At 38.0% G+C, this 15,802-nt stretch overlaps 1 protein-coding gene across 1 annotated transcript in view; it reads right to left on the minus strand.

The window, feature by feature from the left end:
• Positions 1-14,870, minus strand: part of LOC132008052 (uncharacterized) — a 79,398-nt gene extending 64,528 nt beyond the window's left edge. Inside the window, exons 1-6 of the mRNA XM_059386451.1 lie at positions 14,813-14,870; positions 14,312-14,474; positions 13,725-13,972; positions 13,190-13,326; positions 1,335-9,780; positions 275-472 (exon numbers count right to left, since the gene is read on the minus strand). Coding sequence (XP_059242434.1) covers positions 275-472; positions 1,335-9,780; positions 13,190-13,326; positions 13,725-13,972; positions 14,312-14,474; positions 14,813-14,870 — 9,250 coding nt within the window. The remainder of the gene's footprint in view (positions 1-274; positions 473-1,334; positions 9,781-13,189; positions 13,327-13,724; positions 13,973-14,311; positions 14,475-14,812) is intronic.
• Between the last annotated feature and the right edge of the window lie 932 nt (positions 14,871-15,802).

Raw genomic sequence — 15,802 nt, forward strand, 5'->3', positions numbered from 1 at the left:
TAGAAGTATGTCAATATTATGCTCTGAAAGGATCTATATTTATAAAACAAACTGATTCTAGCAAAAATTAGTCTTCTCTCAGTATGTGGACATCTGTTAAGATTTTATTATCCATTCCCCATTCTCTGATCAAAAAACTGCTTTGAATTTTGACCTGTCCAAATCCTGGTCCAGGTCCAAGACCTGACCTGACCTATACAGAAATTCTTGTCTTAGGCTCCAACAAAGATCTTGGTCCCAAGGATTATAACTCAAATAGATGCCCTTAACTTGCCTGTGGCTTCATGAGAAATAACAGCTGTCTTGAAGAGCCAGAAAGCCTGGGTACTCTCTTTCCAAACCACACTTAGGCGACATTCAGCCAAAGAAACATTGAATTCCGAATACTTGAGAGGATCTTCTTCAGGCTGTTTTAACTTGGTTCCAGATTGAGATCCAGTCATCAGAGGAGGTTCTTTTGTTAAAAGTGTGGCTGGAACAGCAAGAAGATATGAAAAAGTATGAGAAAGAATGGTCTTTTTATAAATTTTAAGGAAGACAGTTCCTTGATAGAGCTATCAGGAGAGGAGGCTAAAGGCAGGAGAACAGTTTGAGAAAAGGCTGCTTGAGAAAGAATGAAGCAAGGAGGGAAAATGCAAAATAAAGGGAATGTGCAAGAAGAAATGACCAAACAGAAATGGGACAATGCACATGGTGGTAGGAGAGAACAAGGAAGAAGAAAGGGAAATGATGGAGAGAGGGGGCTAAGAGAAGTAGATGTTACATGAGGGATTCCATTTGTTTTGATAATTTGTAATTTATTAACAAACTGCATGTAATGAAGGCTTTCAGGAAGCCAAATACTTGAAAAGGGAAGAAAGGGAATGTTTGTGAGCTCACTCAAATGGAGAAAATTGACTTGATACTGCCTTTCTGTTGTACCTATCTCAGTTGACAAAGCTATTAAATATTGATGTGGGGAAGGAATTACTTCTATTGGTAAAAAAGGTACATGTTTAGACCAGGAACCAAAATGGCTAGTTAAGAGAGTTGCTCCAACTATGGACTCTGAAAAACAATCTGAGGGGTTTGAAGTGGCGGGGGGGTGGGAGGTTGGGGTACCAGGTGGTGGGTATTATAGAGGGCATGGATTGCAGGGAGCATTGGGTGTGGTGAAAAATAATGAATACTGTTTTTCTGAAAATAAATAAATTAATTAAAAAAGAGAGAGAGAGTTGCTCCATCTGGCTTCAACCTCAGAAGGAGCAAATGATATAATTCTATAAACTTTATAATGCTTTTGGATCCAGTTCTGATTTTGTTATGTTTATGAATAGCAAAGGATGCATTAATACCAGTTTCAGGTTGGGCCCAGGATCTGATGGCTTGAGTTTCAGGATGGATCCAAGGGTGAACCATACCAACTTCAGGCTGCAACCTGGAGCTGAAGATCTGAGATTCGGAATTGGTCCATGGTCTGATTTTATTCATTTGCATGTAGAACCAAGATTTAAGTGCATCAGCTTCTAGCTTCATCCAAGGTCTGACTTTCTGGATTTCAGAGTAGGTCCAGGGTTGATTCACAGTACCTCTCTGCTGAGTCCAGGGGTGATTTGTACCAACTTCAGCCTGACTCCAGGGGTTGGCAGACAAGGAGTCAGATTTAATCCAGGGTCTATTTGTATCACTCTGAGTCTGTAACCAAGATGTAATTGTATCAATCTCAGATAAAGTTGGAGGTTTTACTACTTGCCTTTCTGTCTGGGTCCAAATTTGGATTGTTTCAGTTCCAGTCTGAGTCCATGATCTAATTATATTAGTTTCAGACTGGTTCCGAGGTTTTATTGAATCCATTTGAGTCTGGAACCAATGTCTTATTACTGTACCAGCTTCTTTCTGGGTAAGGGGGTATATTTCTACATTTTCAGTCTGGGTCCATGATCTAATTGTAACAGTTTCAAATTGATTCCAAGGTTGCACTGTACTAATTTCAAGCTTGGTCCAAGATCTGACAGTACTAGTTTCATACTGAGTCCAAGAACTATTTATACCATTTTGAATCCTGGAAGATGTCATTTCAGATTCAAGGTGGGACCAGGGCTTAACTACATTATTTTGACTCAGGTGCCAAAATGTGCCTGAATTTCCTTCAGTCCAGATACTGACTGACTGAGTCTCAGCCTGGATCCAGGGTGTGATTGTATTACTTTTAGACTGGCTCCAGAGGCTGAATATACTAGCTTCAACCTGACTCCATGATGGCAAGACATCATCTCCAGAAAGGGTCCAGGTTCTTATTTTGTCTCTTTCAGACTTATTCCAGAGGGGGAATACACCAATTTTAGTTGGAACCCATGATATGACTGCAGGAATTTCATGTTTGGCCAAGGGCTCAAATCCACCAATTTCAAACTGTGTCAAAGTACTCACTGTTTGAAATTCTGAGTGGTCCCAGGTTCTTACTCTCTCTGTTTCAGTTTTAAACCAATATATGCTAATATCAGTTTCAGATAGGGGCGAGAGTCTGGCTTCTTGAGACAAAGGCACTATCCATGATACCTGTGTTTCAAATTCAAGTAAAGTCCATATATTGATATTATTAATTCCAGGATGTGTTGATAGAAAAGATGTTTGATTTTCACTTTGAATCAAGGATTGAGTAGTATCATTTTGAGGATGCAATGAAATACTGAATATACTAGCTTCAGGCAGTATCCAGGATTCCTTAGACTCAGATATAAGCCTTGTCCAAAATATGACCATATCAGCTATACTTGGTGTATAAGAATTTACTGCTTGATATTCAGCCCAAGTCCAGGATGTAACTGTGGAAACAGCAGAATGTGTCCAGGTTTTTATTAATGAATATTCATTCTGAGCCCATATTCTCACTGTAGAAGCTTTAGTCTCTGTCAAAGGATTTAGTGGATAGGAAACCTGGGTCCATGGTGTGACTGTAGAAACAAGCGTCACTGTCCACGGATTTATTACTGGAAACATACCTTGGTTCCATGATGTGACTCTAGATGTACCAGCCTCTGTCCAGGGATTTACTGCCGGAGTTACAGCTTGGGTCCATGATGAAACTCTGGAAGTGATAGCCTCTATCCAGGGATTTAATGCTCGGGATACAGCTTGGGTCCATGGAATGAATCTGGATGCCCCAGCCTCTGTCCAGGTATATTTTGCTGGATGTACAGCTTGGGTCCATGAAGTGATTCTGGAAGTGATGGCCTCTGTCCAGAGATTTACTGCTGGAGGTACAACTTGGGTCCATGGAGTGACTCTGGAAGTGATGGCCTCTGTCCAGGGATTGACTGCTGGAGGTAGAGTTTGGGTCCATGGAGTGACACTGGAAGTGATGGCTTCTGTCCAGGGACTTACTGCTGGAGGTACAACTTGGGTCCATGGAGTGATTCTGGAAGTGATGGCCTCTGTCCAGGGATTTACTGCTGGAGGTACAACTTGGGTCCATGGAGTGATTCTGGAAGTGATGGCCTCTGTCCAGGGATTGATTGATGGAGGTACAATTTCGTTCCATGGAGTGACTCTGGAAGTGATAGCTTCTTTCCAGGGATTTACTGCTGGAGGTACAGCTTGCGTCCATGGAATGATTCTAGAAGTGAAAGCTTCTGTCCAGATATTTATTGCTATAGGTATAGCTTGGGTCCATGGAGTGACTCTAAAAGTGACAACCTCTGTCCAGGGATTTACTTCTGGAGGTTCAGCTTGGGTAGAAGTGACAGTCCAGGGATTTACTGCTGGAGGCACAGCCTGCGTCCATGGAATGAATCTGGATGCACTAGACTCTGTCCAGGGATTTACTGCTGGATGTACAGCTTGTGTCCATAGAATGTCTCTGGAAGTCACAATCTCTGTCCAGGGATTCAGAGCAAGAGCCTGACCCTGAGTTAATGCTATGACTGTGTCACTCTCAAATTGTGTTCCAGTTTTAACCAGTACAGATTGAATTTGGGTGAATTGTGGAAATATTCCAAAAGTAGACCATGGATTTACTATTTTGGCTTGGGTCCAAATTTTGTCTGGTGAAGCTAACATCTGTGTCCAAGGTTTTGTTCTTGAAGATTCATCCAGGACCCACACTGTGACTGTATCTGCTATAGATTTTGTCCAGGGATTTAATTCTAGAGATTCAGCTTGAGCCCACAATATAATTGTATCAGCTACAGTCTGTGTAAATGAACTTACTGTTGGATATTCAGCTTGTGTCCATGGAATGACTATGGACGCCACAGGCTCTATCCAAGGATTTACTAATGGAGATTCAGTCTGAGTCCACAATGTACCTATACTCCCCTCAACTGATGGGTTTAGGGCTGGAGATTTGTACTCTGTCAAGATATTTACTTCTGGTGATTCAGACTGTGACCATGGATTTATGGCTGGAAACTGAACCTGAGTCCAAGTATTTACTGATGGAGATTTAGTCTGTGTCCATTTTGTGACTCTATCAGCTCTAGGATTTTGATTTACAGCTAGATGTTCAGTCTGCGTCCACAATGGGACTATGGAAGCTATAGCTTCTGTCCAGGGAATTAAGGGTGGAGATTCTGACTGAGTCCACATTTTGACTGTACCTATCTCAGTGTCCAAAGTACTGGACAACTCCAGTGTCCAAAGTTTTACTTCTGAAAATTGATATTTGGTTCCTGGTATGACTTTAACAGATACAGTATCTATCCAGGGATTTATGGTTGGAAAAAATCCCATAGTCCATGGTAAGAATGTTTCAGAAAAAGCCTCTGTCCAGGTGTTTTCTTCTGGCAATTCATTCTGGGTCCATGGTGTGACTAAGTTATTTTCAGGCTGTGTCCAGGGATTTATTGCAAGAGATTCAGCCTGGAACAACAGTGTGACTATAACATTTTCAGGTTGTGTCCAGAGATTTATAGTAGCAGATTCAGGCGGGGTCCATGGTGTGACTGTGTCAGTTTCAGACTGTGTCCATGGATTTACTCTTGAAGACTCAACCTGAGACCATGATCTAAATGTGTTAGTTTCTGGATCTGCCCAGGGATTTAATGCTGGGTATCTACCATGGGTCTTCAGTGTGACTAGATTAGTTTTGGCTTGGGTCCAGAGATTTACTGTAGCAAATTCAGCCTGGGTCCATGGTGTGACTATGTTAGTTTCAGACTGTGTCCAGGGATTCACTGCAGGAGATTCAGTCTGGGTCCACAGTGTGACTATATCAACCCCTATGGTCTGTGTCAAGAGATTTATGATTTCAGAATTTGCCTGGGTCCCGAATGTGACATTACCCATTTCAAATGTTGTCCCGGGATGTACTGAAGGATATTCAACTAGGTTCATTCGTGTTACGGTGTCACCTGAAGCATCTGTCCAAGGATTTACTGCTAGGGACTCACCATGAGTCCATGGTGTGATCGTGTCAGGTTCTGTCCAAGGATTTATTTTTAAAGATTCACCCTGAGTCCACCGTATGATTGCATCAGTTTCAGACTGTGTCCAAGGATATACTAGAGGTGATTCAGCTTGATTCCACAGTATGATTGCATCAGATACTCCCTTTGTCATAGACTTTATTGCCAGAGATTCAGCATAAGTTAGTGGTGTGATTGTGAAAGCTACAGCCTCTGTCCAGGTTTTCACTGATGGAGACTGATCATGAGTCAACAGTGATACTGTGAAAGCTACAGCATCCATCCAGCGATTTACTCCTACAGATTCAGCCTGGTTCCATGGTATTACTGTGGCAGCTACAACCCCTGTCAGTGAATTTATTGTTGGTGATTTTGTCTGGGTCCATGATGTGAGAGTGGAAGCTATAGTCTCTGTCCAGTGATTTACTACTAGAGTTTCAGTCTGGGTCCACAATGTGATATCAGCCAAAGGGTCTATCCAGGTCTCTAATGCAGGAAATTCATCCCCAGTAAATGATGTGACTGTACTGGATACAGTTTTTGTCCACTGAATTACTGCTGGAGGTTCACTCTGGGTCCACTGTATAACAGTATTGGTTACAGGCTCTGTCCAGGGATTTAATGCTATGGAATCAGTCAGGGTCTGCAGTGTATCCACATCAGCTATAGATTGTGACCATGGATTTACTACTGGAGATTCAACCTGGGTCGACAGTATAACACTATCAGACACAGTCTCTGCCCAGGGATTTACTGCTGGAGAATCAGCCAGAGTCCATGATGAAATTATTTCAGCTATAGGTTGTGGCCACGAATTTATTCCAGGAGTTTCTGCCTGGGTCCAAGCTGTGACTGCATCAGTTTCAGATTGTGCCCAAGGATTTATTTCTAGATTTCCCTTGTTGGTCCACAATGTGGTACTATCAGTTTCATATGGTCTCCAGAAATTTCCTGCTAAAGATTCTGTCAGAGTCCATGTTATAAGTGTATGGGTTTTAGACTTTTTCCAGGAATGTAATAATGGAGGCTCATCCTGAGTCCACACTGCGACTGTATCAGCTACAGGCTGTGTCCAAGAATTTACTGCTAAAGATTCAGTTTGGGTCCACTGAGTGCCTGTCCCAGCTATAGAATCTATCCAGGGATTGACTGCTGGAGATTCAGCCTGAGTCCATAGTAGGACAGTGTTAGTTTCAGACAGTACCCAAGGATTTACTGCTGGGGACTCAACCTGTATCCATGGCTTGACTATATCACTTTCAGACTGCATCCAGGGGTTTAGTGCTGAGGATTCAACCTGTACCCATGGTGTGACTATATCACTTTCAGACTGCATCCAGGGGTTTAGTGCTGGGGACTCCACCTGCATCCATGGTGTATCAGCTGCAATTTTTACCCAAGGAAGTACTTCTGGAGGTTCACTCTGGACCCACTGTGTGACTGTATCACCTACAGAGTTTGTCCAAGGATTTATGACTAGGGATTCATCCGGGGTCCATGATGTGACTGTATCATTTTCAGACTGTATCCTGGGATTCACTGCTGGAGATTCAGCCTGTGTCCTCATGGCTGTATCAACTATAGTCTTTGTTGAAGAATTTATTTCTGAAGGTTCATTATGGTTCCACTGAGTGACTGTATCATCTATAGGTTGTGTCCAGAGACTGGCCACTGGCAGCTCAGGCTGAGTCAACTGTGTAGCTGTATGAGACAAAGGATATGTCAAGAGCATTTGTCCTGGAAATTCAGTCTTTGCCCATGTAGTATCAGGTAAAACCTCTGTCCTATGATTAATTGCTGGAGCTTCTCCTTGGGTTGAGACTATAACTGTTTCAGTTTCAGTCCGTATCCAAGGATTAACTTCTGGAGTCTCAGCCTGTACCCATGCCCATGGTGTCGATGTATCCCCTTCATTTTGTGTCCCAGAATTGATTATACCTATATATGGCTGAATCCAAGGATTTGTGTCAGATTCAGACTGTGTCCAGAATCTAATTTTATCACCTTCAAGCTTATCCCAGGGCCTTACAGTATAAATGTCCTGATGTATCCAGGCTCTTAACTTGTCTGCCACAGGCTGGTTCCATGGCCGGACTATTTCTGTTTTGGACTGTATCCATGGCTGGGATGCTTGGGATACTGACTCTGTCCATATTGTGGCGGTGTCCACTTGAGTCTGGAACCAATGTCTGACATTGTTAGCCTCAGATTTAGTCCAAAACCCGGCTATGTCACCTTTAGGTTGGGTCCAGAAGTGAGTTGTCTGAAATTCTGTCTCAATCCAAGGTTTTAATGTATGCATTAGAGTTTGAAACCAAGATCTGACTCTATCAGCTTCAAGCTCAGACCAGGAAATGGTTGTTTGAGATTCAGGTTGGCTCCATGTTCTGACTGTATCGGTTTGTATTTGCAACCAAAGTCTAGCTGCATCATCTTCAGGCTTTGTCCAGGGTGTAATTGTATTAACTTTAGATTGTGTCCAGATTTTCAATGTTGATGCTTCAGGTTTCATCCATGGTTGGATGCTACCAGCTTCAGACTGAGTCCATGGTCCTATTATGTCAACTTCAAGCTGAGTCCAAGGGTAAAGTGTTTGAAAGTCTGGCTGGGAACTTGTTCTCATTTGATTAGACCTAGTCCATAACCAAGATCTGGCCATACCAGCTTTAGGCTTGTTCTCAAGTCTGACTGTTTTAATTTCAGTTTGGGTCATGGATCTAATTATATCTGCTTCTGGTGGGGTCCAATATTTGTCTTTACCATTTTCATTCTGGTCGCTAGCTCTGAATATTTGAAACTTAGGCTGAATCCAGGATCTGATTTTTTCAGCTTTAGTCTGTAACCATGGTCTGATTTTATCTGCTTTCAGCTGAGTCAGTTGTTTTCTTGTTTGGGTTTCTGGCTGGGTCCAGGTTTGGACTATGTCAGTTTCAGATTTAGTCAAGGGTCTAATTGTAACAGCTTTAGGCTGAACAAAAGGCTTAATTACATTTGTAATAGTAGGTATCAAAAACCATGTTGTATCTGCAGTTTGAATCTGGGGTTTGAAAACAATAGACTCATCATGTTCAATCAATGGACTTATTCTATCCATTTGACTTGATGCTTTGATAATACTGGTCTTATATTTTTCCCAAGATTTAATATTATTGCTTGAAGATGGAATCCAGGTAAAAGGAATATTAAGTGCTGAAGAAGTCCATAATTGAGCTGACTTAGATTCAGGAAGACTCCAGTATTCATTGGTCTTTTCTATAAGTTCTTGGGATCCACCTAAATTCAAGACTGACTTGAACCAAGGTTCCAAGGTAAGAGTTACTGTAGGATACAGAGATCCATCTGCATTTAGTGTGGAATGGGTCCAGAATTCATTTTTATTAGCTGTTAAAGGAACCCATCCATTCAAGTTGTAAGTTACTGGTTTAAAAGCAGTGTGAACTCTATCAACTACATGGTGTATTTGGCTTCCAACATTCTCTTCAGTAGATTGGATTTGCATCACTGTTTCTGTTTTATCAGGTACAATATGTTTCCAAGGTGCAATGTCAGGGGTAATTTCCAGCCAGGGTCTAGCTAGAGGTTGACCATGAAAAGGAAACCTACTAGATTGAACTTGAGACTGTACGGTATTAACCCCAGAAAGAAGTTGGGATCCATCTATGCCATTTGAAAACAAAACACTGGATATAGCAGAATTAACTAATGGCAGTGTATGAAGCCCAATTTTACCAGCTAAAGGATTAACCCAAGAATTTACTGAATTGGTAATAGTTTGGTTTTGATAGTTCATTGTATTTTTCTGAAGAAGGCCCCAGGGTATAGATTTATCAGGTGTTGGAGGCTTTGGTGTTCCAGAAATAACCAAAATTTCAGAAGTATCAACTGTTGGGGTATTCCAGGGTTCCGACATATCAGAAGGATCCCACTGTTTAGTAACAAGAGATGTCCAAGATTGTATCATTGGGAAGTGGCTAGGTGAGGAGAGCTGATTAGTTTGAAGATGTAACTCTCTACTGCCTGGAAAATAGTCTTGATTATTTGAATGAAAAAATATGGGAGGAGGATTCCGGCGCTGTCTGTTCAGTGGGAAAGTGCCTAATGTTCTCTTCCATGACTGTAGAGAGAATCCAGGGGAGGTCAAAATGGCAGTTTCCCTGTTCAGGCTGAGCCTGTCTAGTGGACCATGTTCTAACCCTGGAGTAAAACTGCAGAGTAGAGAAAAAATAGGATCCAGTGTCTTCTGGGATGTCTTGATAAGCCAGTTCATCCAAGATAAATATGGAGCTGTCTTGATGACAAGAACAGGGTCATAACAGGCCATTGAGGATTCACTGACCAAGCCTACCAGTTTCCAGTGTTTGCCAAAAAGGCAGAGAACAGGACTACCCTGCTGTACCTGAATGAGGAAAAAAGATAAGTCATATTTATATAAGACAAACAGGCAGATAAACATATATAGTAGGTGTATATTAAAATATATGTAACAAATTATATGTAAATATATATATAAATTATAAAATATATGGCTACATATGTATGTTATAAATAACATTTATGTTATACACATAGTATTATCTATAAATACTTTAAAATATATATAATTTATATATTTTTTACCATATATCCATGTGATACGGTGAACAATAATAAATGTTACCTAGTTCATACTTCACAAAGGTCTAGAATATGATTTACACACACATAATTATAATTCAAATTAAAGGAGAAAAAACAAATGACAGAGGATATGTAGAAAAAACTCCAAAACACTAAATAGCAATTACATATTCAACATTTAGCATTTTCCTTTGTATCACTTATTCTCTTTGCCGAATATTTCTAGGCAGGGCACAACTTATACAATCATTTGTAATGACTATGTTCATTCTTACCACCTCCATTGTCATTACTCTGATTCAGGATGTCATTTCTTATTTTCAAGTCATCATCACTGCTGCTATTCTCTCACACCCAACCTTGTTTCTTGCTTTATTCTCCTTCTGACAGGCAGATATTCAGAGTAAAAGCCAAAGGCATTTTTACTCAGTTCAACATTTTTCCTTTGTTCATTTTAATACCATCATATTTGCTTCATTCTTCACAGAAATTTTTCCAAAGTAGTCTCCTTCTGCCTGGAATTGCCTTCCTTCATGGGATTTACTTGGACTGATCTCTAAAGGGCTTTAAGGTTTTGTTCAAATAGAACATTTTTAAAGACATTCTGTGTTCCTCCTACTTTGGATAGCACATTTTCATCATTTTGGTATCACCAATTATTTTCTTAAAAGTATGTTTTAGGGTTGCCTGGGTGGCTCCGTGGGTTGGGCCTCTGCCTTCAGCTCAGGTTGTGATCCCATGGTTCTGGGATCGAGCCTGCATTGTGCTCTCTGCTTGGCAGGGAGCCTGCTTCTCCCTCTTTTTCTGCCTGATTCTCTGCCTGCTTGTGATATCTCTCTGTTTCAAATAAATAAAATATTTTTTTAAATTTGTTTTATACCCTTAAAGTTTTACTTTTTTATTTCATTCCCATAACTTGGAAATAAGCTTCATGAGGATAAAGATAATTATGTTTTTTTTAATGTTAAATCTTAAATAGTACCAAATCATGTTTAGGCAATCAATGTTTAATGAATGAATGATCTCTTACAGTTTTTGCAGTTCATGCTAGACTATTTTGAGAAAATAACTGTGAAGAGTATAAAGGTAGGTTACTAGACTTGGTTGGTTAGATTCCTAAGTAAATCTGACTTACTTGATTTTTTAAAGGCTGTGTTTCATACTACTTTCCAAAACAGAAAATGCTTGATTTTTCTGAAATCCACATTTTTGGCATTAAAGTTTTTCTGTGACTTTAAGGGCTTCAACATCAATTCCATGCACCATTATTTCATAATATGGTCCAAAAGGTTTTCTTTTCTCACTTTTTAAATATTTTTCTAACCATGTTCCCCCTACAAATTTTGCCACTCAAATATTTTCTGTGTATTAAATGGTCGTTACATTTGCACATCTTATCTCTATGGCAAAGAGCTACTTTCCTCTCAAAATTTAAAAAATCCCCTTCAGGGTGCCTGGGTGGCTCAGTGGGTTAAGCCGCTGCCTTCGGCTCAGGTCATGATCTCAGGGTCCTGGGATCCAGGCCCGCATTGGGCTCTCTGCTCAGCGGGGAGTCTGCTTCCCTCTCTCTCTCTCTCTCTGCCTGTCTCTCCATCTACTTGTGATTTCTCTCTGTCAAATAAATAAATAAAATCTTTAAAAAAAATCCCCTTCAGCTATCCAAATGTAGATATAATTGTCATCTCCACTGTTCACAATAAAGACTTCAATAAGAACATTAACAAAATTATATTTTACCAATATGTTGCACTATTCTCTCCTATTAAATCATAAATTCTGGTGACCTGGCCCAGGCTGAGATCTTCTAAGAACTGGGACCAGGGCTGTTTTCTCTCTGTACTCTATCAATCTGTAATCTAACATGCTGCAGTTACATGGTCTCCCTTAATTTCAAGTTTACCAAATATTGATTTCAACACTGTTTTTTTTCTTTGTTTTTTTGGGTGTGAGAAAGTTTTGGCAATATGTTTGTTAAGAAGAATTTGATATCATTTCGTATCCCTTTTCCAGCACGGATTCTAACATTTCCTTATTTGTAAATTTCAAAAATGTTTTTAATTTTGCCTATCTTATTTTTTTCATTTCAAATTTCTTTGTAGCTATTAGTGACTTCTTAAATTTTATCTGTTACAAACTAAATATTACTCTTTCTAAAATGCAATATATGATCTCCTAGGTAGAACTTTAGGAAAAAAGATCAGACTGGTCTTTAAACCTTTCATGTTTATAATATAATGGCAATGTTTATATATTATATGAAACCAACAATTCAAAATCAATAGTATAAATATTGATCTATACAATTTTATGCTTTAAAAGAAATTCTGAATATTTTGTTCATTGCTACTATGATTTCTTTAAACATTTCAACATATTTCTTTTAATTCTTTGAACACATTAATAATGCCTGCTTTGAGATATTTTTCTGCTAAATGCATCTGGCTCTACTCAGAGCCAGTTTCTATTTATTGTTGTTTTTTATAGAAGTACTCAAATTTTCTTGTTCTTTGCCTGTGTCTTGCTTTTGTTGTTGTTAAAAGCTGTATATTTTAGGTAATAAAATTGATTCACTTTTCTAATATATATATGTAGATTTATGTTGGTAGTGGTAGTGGGTACTCCTCATCACTAATTCTGTTAAATATTTTTGCATCTTCAAGATGGAGAAATAATAATTTTATCTCTAACTGAAAACTTTTAAGTACTCAGTGTGTATTTATAAAACTGAATTCTAACAACCCAACTCAATCCAAGGATAACCTGTTCTTCCCATTGCTTTGGATATATTTAAACAAGTTTTATAATAAACAAGTTTTATAAAGAAATTTTACTGATGAAAGTATTCCTGTTTTATTTGTAATCTTAAACATAAATATATCTCTGAATCTTTTCTGACATAATATACATATGTATATATGATTATATATAATCACATGAACATTAACAGTGGGTTGCATGTGAAAGCAAAAAAACTTTCTTTTTCATTAAAGGAATAACATCCAACACGTTATCTAACCCTCTTAAATGTTTAAGTGTACAGTGTAAGATTGTTAACTGTATACACTAGGTTGTTCAGCAGATCGCCAGAACGTATTCACCTTGCATAAGTGAACTTGTATTCATTTTATATTTTACATATGTTTTTATGTCTCCCCCCAATGGTAACTTTGCCCTTATAAAGTAAGTACCCTGCAGTCTTCTTGTGGCTGGCTCCAGATGCATAAATTGTTACTTTTGGTCAGGTGGATGTGTTGATGGTGGCAAAATGAGAGGTCCAGCAGTTTAACTGACAGCGTTTTGATACTGGTTCCAAAGTTATTGTGCTCTGAGGGAATAGAGATAGAAAGGACTATGAGATATGGGTTATTATATTATTATGATCTATTACTAGGTTGGTATAGCTTCCAATCTTCTAATACAAAATTACCAAGATATTCTGACTTCTCCTTTCCTTCCATCTTATCTCATACAAATTTATCTCATATTTTCTTGGATTTTTTAGCTGTACTTAAATCCTTCTTACATGATGTAACACAGAATATTATAACCTGTGATATCATTACTTTACCTTTTTTACTCCATATAAAGTGGAATAGTATGGATTTAATTATTTACAAGATTCTTTAACTTCCTATTTTATTTTTACATTATTTTGCTTTGCTTTTCTATATCATTATATGAGCTACATTTATGATATGGCAGAACATGACTCTTGTGGCTTACTCTGATATTGGTACACCCTGCAGTGTCTGTACTGGCAGTTATTACAGCTCTTCCAGAAGATGTTGTGAGTCTGATAAAGTGGTATTTTTTTCCCTCTAACAGGGTACTGCAGAAGGACCACTCCTATAACTCCTTTGACTGGATTCATTCCAACTTGTGGATCAAAACTGGGGTGCAGGCATATTTTTTTGCCAATTAAGAAATCTTCTTGGTCAGTGATCCCTGAAATGTCAGAGTGCAAATGTTTCCTAAAGGAATAGAAAAGTGAAGTACAGAATAATGAAGTTAGACTGAGAAAAACCATTTCATTTTACTTCCATTTAAGCTGAAATTTTAATGGAAAGTTTGTACTTAGTTAACAATATAATCCAACAAATTTCTATTTACATGCCTGTAAAATGATGCTCTACACTACACATTGAATAGAATTTGACTTTTAGAACTCCAAACTTCATGTTAATATATTATTTTTCAAAGACAAAGTCTCTTGAATGCATCAGTATCCAATGCAAATAAAATTAATTTTGGAAAAAATATAAAATGTATATATAACTATTATCTCTTATTGTGACTCTAACTGTACTTACAGTTTACTCAGACAGCTAGCTGTGGAGAGGACCCACCACCGATTCAGAATAACACCCTGGCAGGTTTCAGCCATGGACACTAGCCATGGGTTGTTTCTGGATGCTGTCAATGGGGCAAACGTTGGGGTCAATGAGCTTAACCACTGCTTTTGAGAATTGGGTACTAAAAGGGAAGATAAGGAGGGGAAGAAGTAAATATAACATGGAAAAAAAACATCTTTCTGTATGATTAATGAGATTTGTCATCTTACCTTTGTTTGTTGAAGATGGGAAATAAGAGAATATAGAGAATAATGAGAAAGGTAAATAAAAGTGGCAAAATGTAAGATGAGGTGAAAGAGAAGCATAAGTAGTAGCAAATGAGGTAAACATCACGGAGAAAAACAGAAGATATTTAAAAAGATTAAGGAAAATCGAAGATGGCGGAGAAGTATCAAAAATATTTTCCCAGTATTAAGACAAACAAGAAGAGAAAAAAAATCCCAATTAGCTGTAACTTACCACCACAGCAGTGAAAAAACAGTCCCCAAAACTGGTAGAGGCAAAGTGGAGATCTCATGTTGGCTCAAGTGGATGTGAATGCAAAACAGTGTTCTACTTGAGTAGCTGCCAGGGTTGAGACTGAAATTACAAGATATAGAATGTTTGACATCATAATACTTATGAGATAACTGCCTTCTTATGAGATAACTGCCTTCTTCTATTATGATCACCACACTAGAAATGTTACACACAACAAATTTATTCAAGTAAAATATAATTTAAAAATTAAAAGAAACTTTATTTAGTTCAAGGTTAACCTTCATTTTTGGAGTGAGACAATGAATATCATTCCAACACCCTGTAAAGAATATTACCTATTTGGCATTACCATGTAGCTTTACTTACCTGCCACATATACATGCTAATTAAAAGAATTAGACCCATATGATCTAACACAGAAATAAGTTTATGAAATACTGATTAATAATAGTTTAAAACAATTTACAGATCAGTATAAAAAATGATAGAAACTAAAACTGTGGAAAATTATCTCAAGAGCTGTAGATACTTCTCTCTGATGAAAATCTCATGCAAAGAGCAACAATTCAATAAATCTTACCTAATCTCATATAGAGTGTACTATAAGTTGAACACATAATTCTGAGGAAAGGAAGCCTTGGGCTTCATAGGGTTCTCAATTCAGTGGAAGAATATATTAAGTTAAGATTAGTTTCTGCTGGATAGAATAGAAAACATAAAATTTATTATATTAAAAATGTATATTATATATATGATATATAGATAGCATGATATATATCATATATATCATATATCTAATTGTATATCATATAATCAATATTATCTATATGATATATATCATATATATCATATATATCATTAGATATCATATGTCATGATATCTAACAATATATATGATATATATATGATATCTATATACGTATAATATACAGAGATATATATAGATCTATATCTCGATATAACATATAT

The sequence above is a fragment of the Mustela nigripes genome, unplaced genomic scaffold (assembly GCF_022355385.1).
Source record: "Mustela nigripes isolate SB6536 unplaced genomic scaffold, MUSNIG.SB6536 HiC_scaffold_20, whole genome shotgun sequence".
Taxonomy (NCBI): domain Eukaryota; kingdom Metazoa; phylum Chordata; class Mammalia; order Carnivora; family Mustelidae; genus Mustela; species Mustela nigripes.